This window comes from Lethenteron reissneri, chromosome 44, assembly GCF_015708825.2.
Source record: "Lethenteron reissneri isolate LAM-NWPU_2019-01 chromosome 44, ASM1570882v1, whole genome shotgun sequence".
In the NCBI taxonomy this organism is placed as follows: Eukaryota; Metazoa; Chordata; class Hyperoartia; order Petromyzontiformes; family Petromyzontidae; genus Lethenteron; species Lethenteron reissneri.
This window is the reverse complement of record NC_083822.1, coordinates 9,241,098-9,258,895: the sequence shown is the minus strand read 5'-3', so window position 1 is coordinate 9,258,895 and position 17,798 is coordinate 9,241,098. Positions and strand designations below refer to the sequence as shown.

The window sequence follows — 17,798 nt, the reverse complement described above, 5'->3', positions numbered from 1 at the left end:
CGAACCAACGACCAATATCCTGACCACCTCGTAGCAGGCGGGTTTGGGAAGATTCACAAATCTGTGTGACCCACCATCCCTTGCTGCCATAGCCATGATCACTGGTGTGCCACCACTCCGTGACCTTATGCCATTAAGCTGTCGCATAACATTTGAACATCTGTGATCAATGATGCCAGCCCACGCCCGCTGACGCTGTCTATCACAGGATTATAACAAATGTACCGTGTCTTGCTGGGTCTGGATGCAGTCAACCAAGCTGCCGAAGGCGTACAGTCGGAGACACAACTTTGCGAAGCGAAGATACACGTGAAAAAGTTGTGCGTTCAGCACACGTGGTTTTCAACTACACTTGACTTGCATTGATGATGAGGATGTATATAATACACACGTCCTTTGATTTTGCAATTGACACGTGCTTCTTCAGCCTCATTTACTGGGAGTGTCGTGCTGCCAGCTATGGCTGCAGGTTTGGTCGTACGTGCTATGTACTATTGTTAAATTTTAAATCAGTTCTTATGATTACTGTTGTTACATTGTTTTTATAGCTTTATTTTGGTGATTCGAAAACATTTGGTTAATCTAAATTGTCTTATGGTTGTTGTTGTTGGTTTGCACCACTGATTTTTGCACACAGCGTTATAATACTTTTTTTTGGAATATTTGCTGGTTTATTCCAGAATGTTTCTGTTGGGCGTCGTCGTTTTAAGATGTTCTGTGTTCACATTGTTTGTTGCGGTTGCACCCGACTCAAGAGCCGCATGGCTCACAGGGTTATACCTAATAAATGAAACTTGAACTTCACAGCAAATAATCAAGTGACCACGTTAACAATCTGCGAGTGATGGCTGAACTACTGAGGGCCATAGTGGGCTTTGTGGTTTTGTACATGTTGAGCGCATCACCAATTCACAGATTCGAATTCTAATCTTGAAGCCATCATGTATCGTATTGGTTCGTTGGGAACGTCTGAACGTCGAGATCGTCCACGATGCACCAGGAAAGGGGCCGTCCATAAATGACGTCACGCGATTTTGGACGATTTTTGACCCCCCCCCCCCCGTCACAAAAAGTCAGAACCCCCCCTCAAATATGACATCAGAAAACTCTGACACCCTCCCCAAAAAAAGTAAACATGCTTCAAATCGCTTTAAACTATTTTCATTGTAGTGCGTATTTAACGTGGCGCTGCACTCTGATGTTGTAGGAGAAAACATTTAAAAGTATATTTAATTAAGTAGAACGTGTTGTCTATATTTAAAGTTGCGCATTTTGATGTGACGTCACATTTCTAACCCCCCCCTCGTCACAAATGTCTGACCCCCCCCCCTTTAGGTGCGTGACGTCATTTATGGACGGCCCCAAAGGTCGCACTCGAAATATGTGCCCAGTGTGCCCAACCAAGTAACAAACTGGTCACACGTACCCACCGGATAATTTACACACTTTTACTTTAAAATACAGGGGTAAAAAAAAAAGTTTATTATAATCCGAAGAATATGGTGCATGACCCAAGAAGCTCAAATGGTTATATCCATACCTGTCTACATACACTACAGTACATCACAATATAAACTGAAAAATCACAATTCAAGGAAGCTCTGAAAACCATCACTTTAAGAACATTTCATGACAACGACGGCCTCTTCCGCAATTCCTTTATTTTGAAAGAGATGGGAGCGCCCTATAGGAAGCAATGGGCTACATTCTGTGGGCCAGCTATGTACAAAACATTGGAAGTCAGATTTTTCAGTTTCACCACATATACATCAGACATTCAGAAAACAACAGCGAACACACCGCCGCTTTACCTTATTGGTAAGATGCGAATTCTTTGCAGCATGTGCAGCTTGTGCACATGCTGCACACAACACTGGTACACGGCTAGGAAGCATGTACGAAAAATGTAACTTACTTTCCTTGTGTGTTGCAAAGGGTGGCGTATATAATGTGCACACATCTATGTGGTGGTTATTATCTAGGAACATGTTGTACATGGGTCAGGTGGGCTAACAGCACAGCAGAAGCCCTGGGTTTGAATTAAAGCCACCACCCATGAATAAACTTGTTTCTAAAGTGTATTGCCTCAGCTAAGTCACCGATAGCTAACTGCACACACTATGTCATATCATAAGTTCAGTTTTCCATGATATTCCAGCTCTGAAAGGTAAAACAAGTTTTCACATGTCATGAACATTATTTGCAGAGCATTAAGAGGCCTATTGAAGTGATTCAGAAGGAGTTGTGACATCTTCTGGGGCTGTTGTGGAGTTACGAATGAAAATGTCTCTTAGCGATAATCGCTTTTTGCATATAATTGTACAAAAATTAAGCAAATAAAATTTGGTACTATTTCCGTAGCTCGATGTCTTGTCACACTACTGTTGTTTAGGGCTTGCGCGCTTTGGTTTTCACAACCACAGCTGAAGAGCCACGTGGAATGAAATACATTGTACTGAATACCTGCGATATTGAGTGCAGATAATTATCACCAATATCGATGCAAAAAAGTGTACACGTTAAATTGAATCTGAAATACTTAAAAAGGAAATAAAAATCACTTGCTTTCACACATTTCCATTATCCATCTGCTCTAAGTTCAAGTGGTATTAACTTTAAATATCATGTTGAATACATAGTCTGTTGTAGATGCACTGTGTGCATTGCCAACTCTTTGTCTGAAGTAATGTGGATGTAGGGGTGGGCCAGATACAAAAAAGCACGGATGCTACAAAACATACCTAAGTTATGCCAAACATGTATTTATTGCTTACCTGTGTAGAATGGGGGGCAAAGGTGTAACATGTGTTTTCTGCTTTTCATTGTTTAAGGTTATTGATTTACTTGCCAACAAATTTGGGGGGGGCACCGAGATACGATTGAGGAGCAGCTAGCAAATAAACCAGCGGTGCACGAGAAACATTTCATTTATTTATTCACAAGCGCGGTTAATCCATAACCCACCGATGGGATAATCGAGATAACTGTACAATTGTCTGGGCGCTATTGAATGCGTGTGCACTCTGTCATGTACAAGTTTTGAGGATTTTTTTCACTCACGCAAAATGCACTTTGCGAACACAATCATGAATGCGCCATGTATCCACGTTTAGTGAATGCTCTTAACAGACAACCGTGGCATGTGTAGCCCTTCATCATCTGATCCAATACCCAACTCATCTTCCGATCAGCCAGACAAACCGGCCAATCTTAAGTGCACGAAGCCCTGCAGTGAGACGCTAAAGATCCTCCTTACTTGGTCCGGCGGCCTCATTTGGGCCACACGGCCACCACTATGATGGCAATGAGTAGCAGCACGATGACCACCAGCATACCTGTCCAGTGACACACACAAAGTCACCGCACAAGGTCAATGTCAGCACCAGCATGTAAGTCCAGGCAACACCAAGGCACAATGACCACCTGCATGTGTGTCCACAGCTACACAGTCAACCACACACACATATTGGTATTCAGACGCTGTCTCCCCAACAGACCTGGTCTTCACCTGAGGACGGCTGCTTGCGTTGTGGCCGAAACGTCGTGAGAATTATTTTATTATGTTTTATTTTTATTATTTTATTATTTCCCTTCTACGTGACTTTACCGAAAGAACCAAGAAGATGAATCCCTGCAGTCACGAAAGCTTTAAATCGAAACATATTGGTAGTTGCAATCCTGTCATGCCCCTGGGGCAGTACAGCTATGGTGACATCACAGACTAGGGTATTTTAGGGCTGGAAAGGTGAGTCGATTAATTGACAAAATACTATAATCGATTACTTTTTTTTTAACCGATTACTCAGACCCCTTTAAAAATGTCCACCACCCGACCGACATCCTGTGTCTCAAAGGCTGGAAACCCTCTCCAAATCACACCAAACGTGACGTGCCCGATTATGTCAATGACGTCACCAAGCCCCGCCCAACACCTCCCATCGAGCAGGACAAGTGGGAAGACATTTATTTCCCAACTATATTGTCGTTGTCCGATTGAGTAATCTAAACAATAATCGGTAGAGGAATATGTTACTTAAATAATTGGACAGCCCAGCTCTAAGGCAAAACGGTGCCGAGATGTTAACTACATTGCCTGGTATACAGGAGGTCATGGATTAGATCCCAACCCCTGTACATTTGTAGTTTGCATGTTATCCCCGTGGTCACGTGGATTTTCCTCCAGGTCCTCCGGTTTTTCCCTCCACATTTAGAAACATGCGTTTAAAGAGTAATTGGCTGCTATATAATTTTCACGTGATAAGCCACTTCGTTGAGCTATCATTTGTGGCCAGGTCACTTCTGAAAAAAGAGCTACATGAATTTCGATTTAAAGCTTTCGTGACTGCAGGGATTCATCTTCTTGGTTCTTTCGGTAAAGTCACGTAGAAGGGAATTAATAAAATGATAAAAATAAAACATAATAAAATACAATTCTCACGACGTTTCGACCACAACGCAAGCAAGACAGCGTCTGAAATTCAGACACTGTCTTTCCAACAGACCTGTTCTTCACCTGAGGACGGCTGCTTGCGTTGTGGCTAAAACGTCGTGAGAATTGTATTTTATTATGTTTATTTTTATTATTTTATTATTTCCCTTCTACGTGAATTTACTGAAAGAACCAAGAAGAAGAGCTACATAGTCCAGTGGGCCTGACCTGATCAAATAAAAAATACTTTTAGTCAGTAGTTTTTACTGCAGATGTACAAGGCTGCTAGTAAATTCACGATGTTGGTCACCGCGTAACATTATCACTTGTTGGCTCTTACCGCAGTTCGCTGACTTTGTTTGCACAACAGAGACGCTTTTGGTGGTTCGACGAATCCGCCCATCGGTATCTTCCACCAGGTTGGTCAAATCGTCGATGATCTCTGCAGCACAGGGGACAGCTCGATATTTAAAAGCCATTTCAATTCATAACACGTGTCTTTCTTGAATAATAATTAATAATTATATAATGCAGCGCTTTTCATCAAGTATCTTAAAGCGCTGTACAGGATACAACAGCAGCAGACACTCAGCATAAAAACAATATTATAAATACATATTAAAATAATTTACTAAATTAACTAAACGTTTAATAAGCGGAAGCATATACATAGGTATTAAGGCGCATTTTAAAAATGTCCACAGACTCAGAGATCCTGATATCTCGTGGAAGAGCGTTCCATAGCCTGGGTCAGCCTACACGGGAAAAAGCTCGGTCACCCATAGACCGAAGCCTCGACCTGGGAATGCAGATATCTGCATCCCCAGATCTTAGCAACCTTGAGGGGACATATGGGCGCAGCATGTCAATGACGTAGGCTGGGGCAAGATGGTTCACTGCTTTGTAAGGTACCAATAAGGATGTTAAACTGTATTCTATGTGAAACTGGAAGCCAATGCAGGGAGGTCAAGACGAGTGTAATATGATGTGAAGGTGGTGTTCCGGTTATTTTTGAACCAGAAAAGTGCCACATGTTTAATCAAACATACAATTTACTTGACTTTACGATTATAAGTCTCATTAACAGGGATGCTCACCCCCCCAAAAACTAAAATGTGTTATTCTTGCCTAATTATAACATCCAGGTTCATACATTTTCAGTAGCTACACTTGGGCACACTGGATCTGCTCCAGCAAAACACGTAATTTTACGTAGATGGTGCAGGTTTGCTAATTCTCCTGCACAAATCACCATGCAGCTGTAGGAATCAAATGACACATTTGCAAAATATCAAAAAATACAACTAATATAAAAAAGACTGAATACTTACCATTCTGTGTTTCCAGCTCATTTCCAATGGCATGGCCCATCTGCTTTTGCCTCGCTATGATGGAAGAGAGCACCTCCAGCCCAGCATCCTGCTCTGTTCCACGCACGATCTGGGTTAGCAGAGCAAGCACAGGATTTTAAACATCAGACTTGCTGTTGTTACTGATTGGGTGACGCTGCCTTACCCTGGATGATGCTTTTCTGTTGCTGTCGCAGATCGGCAAAGCTGCGCCCCCTAGTGTCCTCTGGCTCCTCCTCCAGCCAGGAGCTGGCTCCAGTGGCACCACCACCCAAGAGCCCCATCCTGGGAGCACCCACACAGGCAAAAATGGTGATGAAACGAACTTAATCAGGCGAATTTGCGAATGCAACCAAATTAGCAATGTACTCTTTGCTACGATATATCATAATAATCCTAACAAGTATGGTGTGTGGTCATACATAAGTTAATAGATCGCAATGAATTGAAAATTTTGAGGCTAAACTGGTTCATGTGTGACTGCTTAGCAGCCAACCTATAGATTAAGAAATCATACGGTATTCAACATAATACCATCTCCGTCCCCAAATTCTCACCAACCTCCTCTCCCCTCCAATATTTATTCCTCCATCACCGCTACCAGTATAAATAAATGTTTGATTTACATTCGTGCTGCCTGTAACTGGTGAGTGAAGGACTCTCCACAAGGAGGCATGCTCTACCAGCTATGCCACACACCAGTATTTTTCATTGCAAGGCCCTCGGGCCACTGGGGGCCCCTGGTGGCCTTTAGTGCAGTCCCTGACGTGCTGCTCCCAACAATACACAAATGTAAAAGAAACCTTAATGAAGGTTTTTGGGTTAGATCGCGTAAATATATAAATGTGTCGTCAATATCCGCCACCACCCGACACAGCCAACTAGTAAGGGTTGTCACGTAAACAGAACATGCCAATTTGTCACTAGTACAGCACTAGTGTATAGTGTAGTGTATAGTGGAGTATACTAGTACAACACACCGGTGTGTTGGAGAGCCAAGCCACATTTACAAACCGAGTACGACGTTTCACTAGCCTACGTGTTAAACTAAAAAGACCCTCATCATCGTGCTGTCAAACCCAAACTCCAATGGTTTCCAATGTGTTGCGGCCCTCATACTGATGATGTCTTATTGGCGAAAGTGCTCCCCCCTCCTCTGAAAATTAGTGAAGAACACTGCCATAAACCAAACTTCAAACGGTGGGCTATGAGCCACAAGGCATTGCTGAACTATTAATCGACCTAATTGACTAATAGTCCCCCCTGTCTTTCGTGAGATTTCCCTTTGTTGCACTTGAGCCGGTACCTGGCAGAGTCGGTGGTGCCTCCTCCGTTGCCACTGAACATGGTGTGCAGCTGCCGATCCTTGGTCTCAAGTTCGTCCAATAAGCTTTGCCTGCGCTCAGCCTCGCGCTGGGTACTGTTGATGATGACAACAATGAATCAAATTGGGAAAATTCAACACCTATAAATGAACACGTCTAAATTACTTTCTCAGATGCCACAAAAGAACAATGAACATCATTATAACACAGGGGAAAAAACAAACGCTTAAATAGTCTCAAGGAAACAGAAATGGCAGGGATTAATTTTTTAAAAGGGCTATGTGATGAGCAGCAGAGGGTAGTGCAGCAAATTCAATTTTTAACTGTACTTCTGTTCCCGCATATATGTTCCCCGCCTACACCAAACATGCACTGGGCAGTGTGTGCCAAAGTGTGGTCAAACACCCCCCATGACCCACATTGCGTGTGGAGACCCTCATCCAAGTCGTGGATTAACTAAATGCATCTACATGCGTTTCATAATTGCCCCTATTTCTCTCAACTAGACCACTTAAACATACATCACATAGGCAAGAACATGAGAACACAAAAAAAAACCCCAAGCATGCTATAGCCAAACACTGTGTACAGGATGAAACGTCTGCTAACCGGCTCAAACCAACGCACTTCAAAAATGACACCTAAATAAACTATTACACTGGAAAAATACTGCTCTGTTTGTAGACAGTTTATTTCTGTTTATTAAACAAGCGTAACCTCACCATCACGTGTCATTCAAGTCCTGACATTACATCTTCCTGGAATCAGCCCAGTGAAAAGAAATTAGATGAAACGTTGCGTTTCAGCGCGAGCTATCACAAGCACAAAGCAATCTCGGTGAATCCACGGGGAGCGCCTCTATACACACCAATTTAAGCCAATGTAAAAAAAAAAATGAATGTAATGTAATGACAAATTATTAAACACAGGACAAATCTAAACCCTCGCCCTGACATCGTATCTAGGCCCGACTCTTTTACCCAGTTCAAGCGCAGAATCGATACATGTCGAGATGTCAAATTGGCAACACCCAGCTGCCCATAAAGTCTAGGAAATATATCTGTACCCATGCCATGATGCTTTTGTTATCTGTGTTTGTGGCCGCAATGTTGGAGGACGTGTTTTTTCGTGTCACTGACAGCGAGAAGTGTTGTCAGCTAGCAATTCCCCTAACAAGTCACTTATTGAAGATCAAATTAAACAACTGCCTGGCTTTTTCTCATCTCAAAGACACTCGACTGCAGTTAACCGTGTTAAGTGAAGTACATGAGAGGAGCGAACACCTCCTCTATAAATGGAGATTCAAGGAGTTTCCTAATTGTGACTGCGATGAAGTCCGATCCATTACTCACATCACATTGTGTTGTATAGTATAGGTCTACATGCCAGTATGATGATCTCTAGGAGTCTCTATGTAAGTTTATGGGCCTTGATTCGAGTCTCCTCCATAAGTAGGGAATTAAGGTATTGCCTAATTGTGACTGTGGTGAAGTCCAATCCTTCACTCACATCACCAATCATTGCCACACACATGCTGTTGCAGGAGGTACAAACGGAATCCATCTGGTGGCCCCGGCCAGACACCATAGAATGCCTTCTCTAAACTCCACACAAAAAATTATAAACATGGTTCGTTTCTTTTCAAATGCCAAACAATAGAGAAAACTATTAAATTCAGACTCACGACGCTCATTCTCTTCTATGTCTATGACTTTCTCCTCGAGAATTACATTAAAAAACACCTTCTTAAAATGCCACCAGCTTCCTTATCTCGCCTTACCCCACCCCCCGATTGCCTCCTCCACCCCATAAACAAATCTATTCCCTGTTCCCCTTATTATGCAGGTCAGTCTTTTATTGTAACGCATTCTGATGTGCGACTGACTGCATTAGACGCTCTTTAAACACAAGCTGTAATTATAATTGCAACAATGCAGCAAATTGCTTGGTTAGTTATTTAGGAAGTAGCAGCACCAACGGTGCCAGTACCCCCTCTCTATAGTGGTCATCTCTTTCATAGACAGTATAAAGATGCAACAATTGCATTCTCTAGCAGTGCACGTGAGCACACCCTGGTGTACGAAAAAATAATCAAAATTGCACGCTTTGCAATCACAAAGTCATACGAGTCAGTGTTTGGCAGATATCAAACACAAGTTGGTCTCAGCCAGTTGAGGCGTTGTATCACTAAATGTTTTGTACTAAACGGTGGGGCTTTATCTTCTCTTTTAGACCATTACATTGCAATAACAAGGTGCTTTATCCAAGACAAACAACAGTGATTTTTTTTATTTCCATGTAAAGTTCTCCAATTCTTAAACGAGATGTCAGTCAAGGTTCTCTATCCGTATGCAGTTAATTGAGTACTCACTCATTTTTTCGGTAAAGTCACATAGGTAATTTTTTTTATATTTAATTTAATTAATTAAAATGAAAAATTTGTACCTACATGATTTTACCGAAAAAAACAAAGAGTATAAATCTTTGCAGTCACGAAAGCTTCAAATCTAGAGTGAATTGAGAATTTTTTTACGATAAAAACACATCTTGCTGTGGTTTTGTGAGCATGTGACTTCCATTGTTTAGAGTTCAGACCAACAACAGACACTCAGCGGGTGGCGTACATGAAGTTTGACGATGCGGCTCGAAGCAGACCGTCTCTCAGGCGCCCGATGTCTCGATTCAAGTTTTGCAGGGACAATCGGATGGTCACACTAACCTGCGAAACGTTAGAAAGAAAATCCACGCAAGTTATGAGCATAGCAAGGTGTCAAATAGAGGCTACACTTGCATCAAGGTGCAGTTGCATCTACACTCAATATAAAAGCAAATCATACCGTATTGGACAGCATTTGCCAACATTGCACTTAAGCTCTGGCAACCAAGAGCATATCACGCACCATGAAGATAACATTGATACGTACATAATTTCCTCAGCAAAAGGGACAGGAAGATAACGCTCAAGTTATGAGACTCGGCTTAAACTCGACATGAAAGCATGCAGATGCAATGACAATATTTCACCGAGTGACTTTTAATATCCAGTAAAACCTTGGATTGCAAGTAACTTGGTCTGCGAGTGTTTTGCAAGACGAGCAAATTTTTTTAATAAATATTAATTTGATAAACGAGCGAGGTCTTGCAATACGAGTAGTACGTACATGCTTTGTCTGCCGAGCGTCACGTGATCACAACTGATATACGAGTGCTTTGGATTACAAACACGTTTCCGGAACGAATTATTATCGCAATCCAAGGTTTTACTGTATATGATAAAAATGAAGCCTCGCAAAAGATATAAGTAAATTCAGACGGTTCCAGCTGAAGACGGAAGCTTGTGTGGCCTCCGAAACGTCGTGATTTTTATTTTATCTTACTTTTATTAATTTTTATGTTTTACCTACATGCCTTTACCGAAAAAACCTAAGAATATGAATCCTTGCAGTCACGAAATCTTCAAATCTAGAATTAAATTCAGAAGTTTGCCTTTAACAGTTAATAAAAAACACTCCCATTCACCCATATCTAAAAATACAATGCACAGAACATTAGTTTTTTTTTCCTTTCTGAAAACTATTTACACAATAATCATCCAGTGACATGGGCTGGAATAGCTTGTTGCCCCAAACTCTGTTAGGCTTAAAGGCATAATACAAAGCAACATTTTCCATTAAATCACCACAAACACAAGTTGACCTTTAATGTTAAGTGAAAAACTAAATGTTTAAGACAAACACGTGAGAGGGTTAATATTCATTGGGCCTTACTTAAAACTTGAAATCACATGCATAAACAATGGTAAGGGGTATGCAAATTACTTTTTTGGAACTTTAATTGCGTGGAGTTTGACCTCTAAGCCACCCAGCCACATCTAAAATACTTGCTAGAGTGCTGTGCTGGCACAGCTGAGAACCTGGATTCAACACCAGGCCACTGCCTGTGATTAAACTGGACTTTCATGTGTAGCGAGTTTATGGTCTCTGCCACGTTATCAAATAATTTCACAACAAAAAAACAAATCAAATAAATTTGGTTCTTCACTGGATTTTCCCAATGCTTTGAGAATTGAAACATCGGTTTGATGGGTGATGAGACAAAAATTACCATCATGGGGCATGGTGGAAAATGCTGTACCTGCTGTGTCGACCAGAGTTTTCTTAAAAATATCTTAAAGAGGTGGATTTGTGACATCAAATGATGTGGACAATTCTAGCTATGTTCTGCGATTGATCCCAATGTATACATTTACTTCTTTCTGATACCGATTACAAATTCTGGATAGACTTTAACAGTTAATCAAAAACAGTATGGTGCTAGCACATGTACCTTGGCAGGATTGCCTCCTGTTCTCTGCTGCCGGTTTCTCTCCTGTATATTCTCTGCGATGTCCTGGGTCATACGGCACGTGGCCTCATGCTGAGCCAACCTAACAGAGAATTGAAATGCATCACTTGTTTGTATGCGTAAAGTAACAACGCACGTATGAAGAAGATAAGTCAAACAAAACTACAATGACATAAAAAAAAGTTGGATTCGAATAATTTTTCTTAACAGATAAACAGTAAACATTACGGGGCCATGTTATTACAAAAAAAGAACGCATCACCCGCCCACCGACTCTTGTGACACGTAAGTCGTGGTGCGTAAACAGTTGCTTGCCTAAACTATTTCAAATAGTCTCTAGAAAACAAGACCATATCATACCTCATAATAAGAGAGCCTCACAATTCTGGCAAGTCGCCCGATAAAGCTGGATGTAATTACCAGCGAAACGTCGTACTTAAATTTTAAATGATTCGCTCTTCAACACACCGGTGGGCTAAAGAAGTGAATTATTTTGTCCTTTGTAAACGTGACATTTTTTTTACTGTTTAGCCGTGTCGGGTGGTGGAGGGTTACGACACATTTAAGAATAACGCGATCTAACCCAAAAACCTTTATTATGAATACTATTGGTCGCGAAAGCCTACGTGTTAAACCATGTCATACCTGTCAATCCCTTATCGGTGCCCTACCTTATTACAGACCAATTCAGACCATATTGATTATCCCGTGACCTTATAAATCGAAACGCTCATATCCTACAAAGTCCCATCACAAGGGATAAATACAAAGAAAGTGTTTGCCCGTCTTGAAACGGCTGTACTCCGTATGGACTTAAAACTAGATTTCCCTGTACAAGAATACGGGTAAACCGTATGGGTTGACAGGCACACCATATCGAGAAGTGACAAGGGTGTACAGGTGTACTGTAGTATACAATTGTAATTCTGGTGGCAATGGCTTTGTCGGCAGTGTATCCACTGCCAACGCTGAGCAATATTGAGAAGAGTTCTCCATGCAGGTACATAATACGTACAAATACTGTCACGTGCAGAACTGTACTTAACTCTATTTTAAATGAGACAGGCAAATGTTGTAAATTCCACATTCCGATGACAAGAACCAGTCTATCCACAGGGCCAAGCTTGAGTTACTTCCCACAGAGTGGTTGCCGATTGTATCGATCCTGCATGGACATGCAGAAGGGTTCTCCTAACCGTGGGATTTAACCTATCTGTTGTTTGGTAACGTGGTACTTTTAAACATCGGCGTTATAATTCATTAGCGCACTTACTTTTAACAAAAAAACACCCCGACCGTGGATTTACTTTCCTGTTCAGGATATTCTGTTTACGTCAAGCGTTTCATACTTGGCGTATGTTGTTGTGTTTTTTGTTTGTTAGTAGTTGACGCTTTAACTCGAGTTCTAGGCCTCAAGTTTCCCCGTTCCTTGTTCCGCATCGAATCGCGAAGGCCGCGTGTGGTGGTGGTGGTGGGGGCAATAGAAGTACGGTACAATAATTATACTACTTACCACTCCCCCCCGGCTGCTGTCCGCAACGTAAGCCCCCGGTAAGCCTATAAACAACTTTGCTATGCCCCGTGGCTATCCATGGCAAGGACCAAGCCAGCCTCGATCCCCCTTAGCCTGCCGATAACCTGACGCCGACATGCAAACGACACGAAACCCAATCGGAATCGATTCCAAGCGCCTCGGCACGACGTCGATTCCTGTGTGGTGCCAGATAGGAATCGATTCCGAACCGTTAATATTTGTTGTTGTTGAATCGATGCGAGCCGAGCAACTACAAGCGATGTCGCCACGATAATTCGTCTCGCAAGAGTTTCCTCGCGGGGAGCGGGCAGGGGGGGGGGCGACTCCCTTACCAACTGTCCGACGCCATCCTCGTCCTCAAAGCGTGGACATTTCCTTCTCAGAGAATCAAACGGAGCGGCTCTTCGCCTCCACCAAACCCCTTGCGGCCACACAGAACCGAGACGAAATCGAGATTAGAATTGGTGCCACGGATAAGCGCGGGGTGGGGGAGGGACGTCTCACTCGGGTTGTCGCTGATTGGTCGGGGGGTTGATCACGAGGTGTGTTGTTTTCGGTGGACCCGCGGGGGCGGTGCTTATACAGACTGGGGAATGTAACGCGTGGTGGCACGTGACTTTTTGTGACACCCACCCCCTCCTCCCCGTCTCGCCCCTTGGGTCTCCTAGCAACAAGGTCACGTGATTCGAGTCACATTTGTTTTTGTTGCGGATTATAAGACGCAGGGCCCATGAATAAAGTTGTACTGCACACGCACCGGATTATAAGACGCAGGGCCCATGAATAAAGTTGTACTGCACACGCACCGGATTATAAGACGCAGGGCCCATGAATAAAGTTGTACTGCACTCGCACCGGATTATAAGACGCAGTGCCCATGAATAAAGTTGTACTGCACAAGCACCGGATTATAAGACGCAGGGCACATGCATAAAGTTGTACTGCACATACACCGCATTATAAGACGCAGTGCCCATCAATGAAGTTGTACTGCACATACACCGGATTATAAGACGCAGTGCCCATCAATGAAGTTGTACTGCACATACACCGGATTATAAGACGCAGTGCCCATCAATGAAGTTGTACTGCACATACACCGGATTATAAGACGCAGTGCCTATGAATAAAGTTGTACTGCACATACACCGGATTATAAGACGCGAGGCCCATGAATAAACTTGTACTGCACATACACCGGATTATAAGACGCAGTACCTATGAATAAAGTTGTACTGCACATACACCGGATTATAAGAGGCAAGGCCCATGAATAAACTTGTACTGCACTCGCACCCGATTATAAGACGCAGTGCCCATGAATAAAGTTGTACTGCACTCGCACCGGATTATAAGACGCAGGGCCCATGAATAAAGTTGTACTGCACAAGCACCGGATTATAAGACGCAGTGCCCATTAATAAACTTGTACTGCACTAGCACCGGATTATAAGACGCAGTGCCCATTAATAAAGTTGTACTGCACATGCACCGGACTATAAATACTGTACGCACCAAACTGCGTAAAACGTGTTAGAATCTGACCATATCGACGATCTCCACATTTATTTTTTTTTATACAGGTGGGGGAAGTGCGTCTTATAATCTGGAAAATATGTCATTAGTGTGGGAGTATACAATAAACATTCATGATAGTGACTTCGGTAGTGGGTAATCCATACTTCAGATTTCTAAAGTTTGTATTCGTGCCGTCTGGAACGCTCTTTCGATATTAAGAAGCCACTGGAGCTAATGTACTTTTCAATCTAGATCCAAAACTCGTTTCTTTAGAACTGCTTTTGTGCGTGTTTAATTTGTTGTCCTACGATAAGCACGGTTTGGCCACGTACGGGGCGAAAGAAGTTCAACGTACATATATTTCATATCTAGGTTAGGCTACTGGAACGTCGGATCTCGGAAAAGCTAAGCAGGCAGCTGAGCCTGGACAGTGCTTGAATGGGCGACCTTCATGCCGAACGGATCGTTGCTCCATTGTTGCACTGTGCATCTATGCTCCCACGTCTGTGTTGCCCGCCTTCAACAAAACTGCACTGACCAGCGTGGTGAGGTATGGTCAAAGAGCCCCCACGTGGATGTCTTATTAATTCCGCGTCTTCATTCAGCAGAGCAAAGCGATTTCATGCATACAAATGACCCGGGTACACGAGACAAGCCTGTATTGTGCAGGCGCGTAGCAACGTGGAGAGGTTGTACTGGCAAGTTATACGGCTAATTAGAAGGATCCAGAAAAGGCAAATATGTTCATTAGGCACATTTCTCAATAGGTTCTAGTTCAGGTATATTTTCTTTGACCATGTGAAAACTCACGGGATCAGTCCCATTTAGAGAATGGTCTAAGCTAAGCAAACAAGAAATCAGAGCTAAAGCTAAAACATCTGTGCCACATGTGGAATTGAAAATATTGCAAACATATGAAAGTTTGGGAGGGTTAAGGATGTTGGGAAAGAGGGTGCGGTGACATACTGAAATTGGGATGTATCAATGAAGTGTGGAAGGAGTTTGAGCCAAAGAACTGCCATCGGGCAAGAACTTAAGGGAAAATATCCCTGGGGGGGTAATGTCAGATAGCCAAGAAAGCCCTTTAATGATATCGATTGAAGGGGGCAAAGAATGTGGCAAGCAGTCAATTTGCATGAATTCGGCGGGGGGGGAGGGGGGCAGTGCCCTTCGATAGCCACACGTGCATGTCATTTTGCGACCGCTCATGAGTGTTGGAGGTGTAATTACTGAACGAGTCAATGAATCGATCGGTAATTGCTCTTAAGCTCATGCCACGTGAATTGCTATGCGGTGTGAGTATGGATTGCTTTTTTTCCCGATTTGTGTATGTTGTACGTGCTGGAGTTGGTTCACGTGAACCTTCTCACATCTAGTGGCCGCGACGTTCACGGAAATGTAAATAAAAGTAATATACGTACATCTAACTGCAACGCTGAATCGTGACAATTCACTGAATCGCTACACTCTTAATGAGCCGAGTTATGACAACGCATTCCTATAGCAGGGCATCACCTATGTCAGGACGCTAGTAAAAAAACACATTGACACAATTAGTGACCCATTTAAGACCCGAATAAGAACAACAGCATAGGTACAATAATTAAAATAGGCAGGTGAGAGGCGACCGAGATCACATACTGCTTTGCAAGGGTAACCATGTGGTGAGGTTCATTAAACAACCAGACGTTCTACAGACAACACAACTCAACATATTCGTCAATAACACTGCCTAAAAGGGAACTATATATAGAACACGAATATACGACAAAGAAAGACCATTGCCAAAAACGTCACCTATTTTATACGTTCCCTTTTGAGGTCACAGTGTCATTGACGAATGTTTTAGGGTTTTCGTTGTTTGTGCCTGAGCCATTGCCAACGTCAGAAGCATTGCCATCATATTTGTTTACATTGGACAGCTTTAAATGGCAACGTGGAAAATTCCACCAGACATGTTCCAGACAACTGACAGCAGAATTTAAAATACATAAAAGTATGCAAAACCGTGTAATTTGAGACAAAAAATCAACTCCATCTTAACACGTATACACACCCAAACAACAACACATTAGCACAGATGATAAAAAAAGTAAAATAGCCGTATCTCGACAAAAAAATATGAAACGATTTGTGAAAAACAAAAGCCACACACGTTACGGATGCACGATAAGCCGTCACGTAAATATCACTTGAATTTATCAGTGTGACTCGGTGGATGTCTCACTGATCCGGCCCTGTCCAAACGCAGCTGGTCGGCACTCGGTAACCCCGACTTTTTTTCTTATAGAAATCAGTGACACCCGCATTTGCTTTAGCAGCTTACTAAGTGGCCCTGCAACTGAGCTCATCGTCGCCTCTGTTAAGGCAGTCAGCTTAGCGAGATGCATGCGAAGTATGGGCAACGATTGGATAAATGCACCGCGTGATCTGTTGTGCTTACTTATTATGGTCTAAGATTCTAATTTCTGGTAAGGACCATCACGTAATCCATGATATGCCACATTCTTGTTTTCGTCTTAATCTAGGCCACCAGGTTTCACGAACATTTTTTACTTGTTGTATATTACATGAAAACAGTGCACGTGACAAATACAGTTTTGATATATTTTGATAGAGGTTTAAAAAGAATGCTTTTATTTTTATACAAAACTTACATTTTTTTACTATGTCGCATTACACACCTGAGGAAACCTCACAAACTAATCAATGAAACCTCCAACGATTGGATAAACGTTGACTGTATTTTATTATTAGTGACAATACCGTCCTATCTTGTCATGTTTATCTCCCCAACTATTTTCATGTTGTCCAATTTAGTCGAATACTGCTATGGAACCGATGCACATATCAGCTTGGCGCCCTGCTGGTCGACGAAATCCGTCTGCGTTTCTTTTAAAAAATTTTATATTATTTTTGATTCCACATCTTCCCACACATCATACAGTGCCACATCCTGACGATCTGGATGGCATTACCAGGGGCATCGACGGTATCGGAGGCACGCCGGACTCATCAGAGCAGGCTGTGGGGGAGGCGATAAAGAAATGTTCTTTGGGGGAGGTTGGGGAGTTGGCCATGTCATTGCCGTTCCTGGACTCAGGTGTTTTAGACGGCGTATTCTTCTTCATTGTCTCTGAGCTTATAGCTTAGATGCTACGGTGCTGAGGTTGGGCCGAATTAATTCAGCCATTGAGTATGGGAGCGGGGGGGTTCGTGATTTTTTAACGCACTCAATATGGCTTTTCCTGGCCGCTATATTGAAAGTCCTTAACGAAACGTTGTCCGTCTGCCTTTCT

At 42.6% G+C, this 17,798-nt stretch overlaps 1 protein-coding gene across 2 annotated transcripts; it reads right to left on the bottom strand.

The window, feature by feature from the left end:
• Positions 1-1,641: 1,641 nt before the first annotated feature.
• Positions 1,642-13,442, bottom strand: STX8 (syntaxin 8). 2 transcript variants are annotated; one of them, XM_061569862.1, is made up of 8 exons: positions 13,314-13,442; positions 11,430-11,529; positions 9,728-9,822; positions 7,085-7,198; positions 5,945-6,063; positions 5,761-5,853; positions 4,770-4,871; positions 1,642-3,335 (listed from the first exon to the last, which is right to left on the bottom strand). In XM_061569862.1, exons 1-8 carry the CDS (start codon positions 13,328-13,330, stop codon positions 3,271-3,273), a joined length of 705 nt encoding a protein of 234 aa, XP_061425846.1. In that variant the 5' UTR covers positions 13,331-13,442; the 3' UTR covers positions 1,642-3,270. The 2 variants fall into 2 exon arrangements, with proteins under 2 accessions (XP_061425846.1, XP_061425847.1); XM_061569863.1 differs by lacking the exon at positions 13,314-13,442 and adding an exon at positions 12,961-13,139.
• Positions 13,443-17,798: the final 4,356 nt, after the last annotated feature.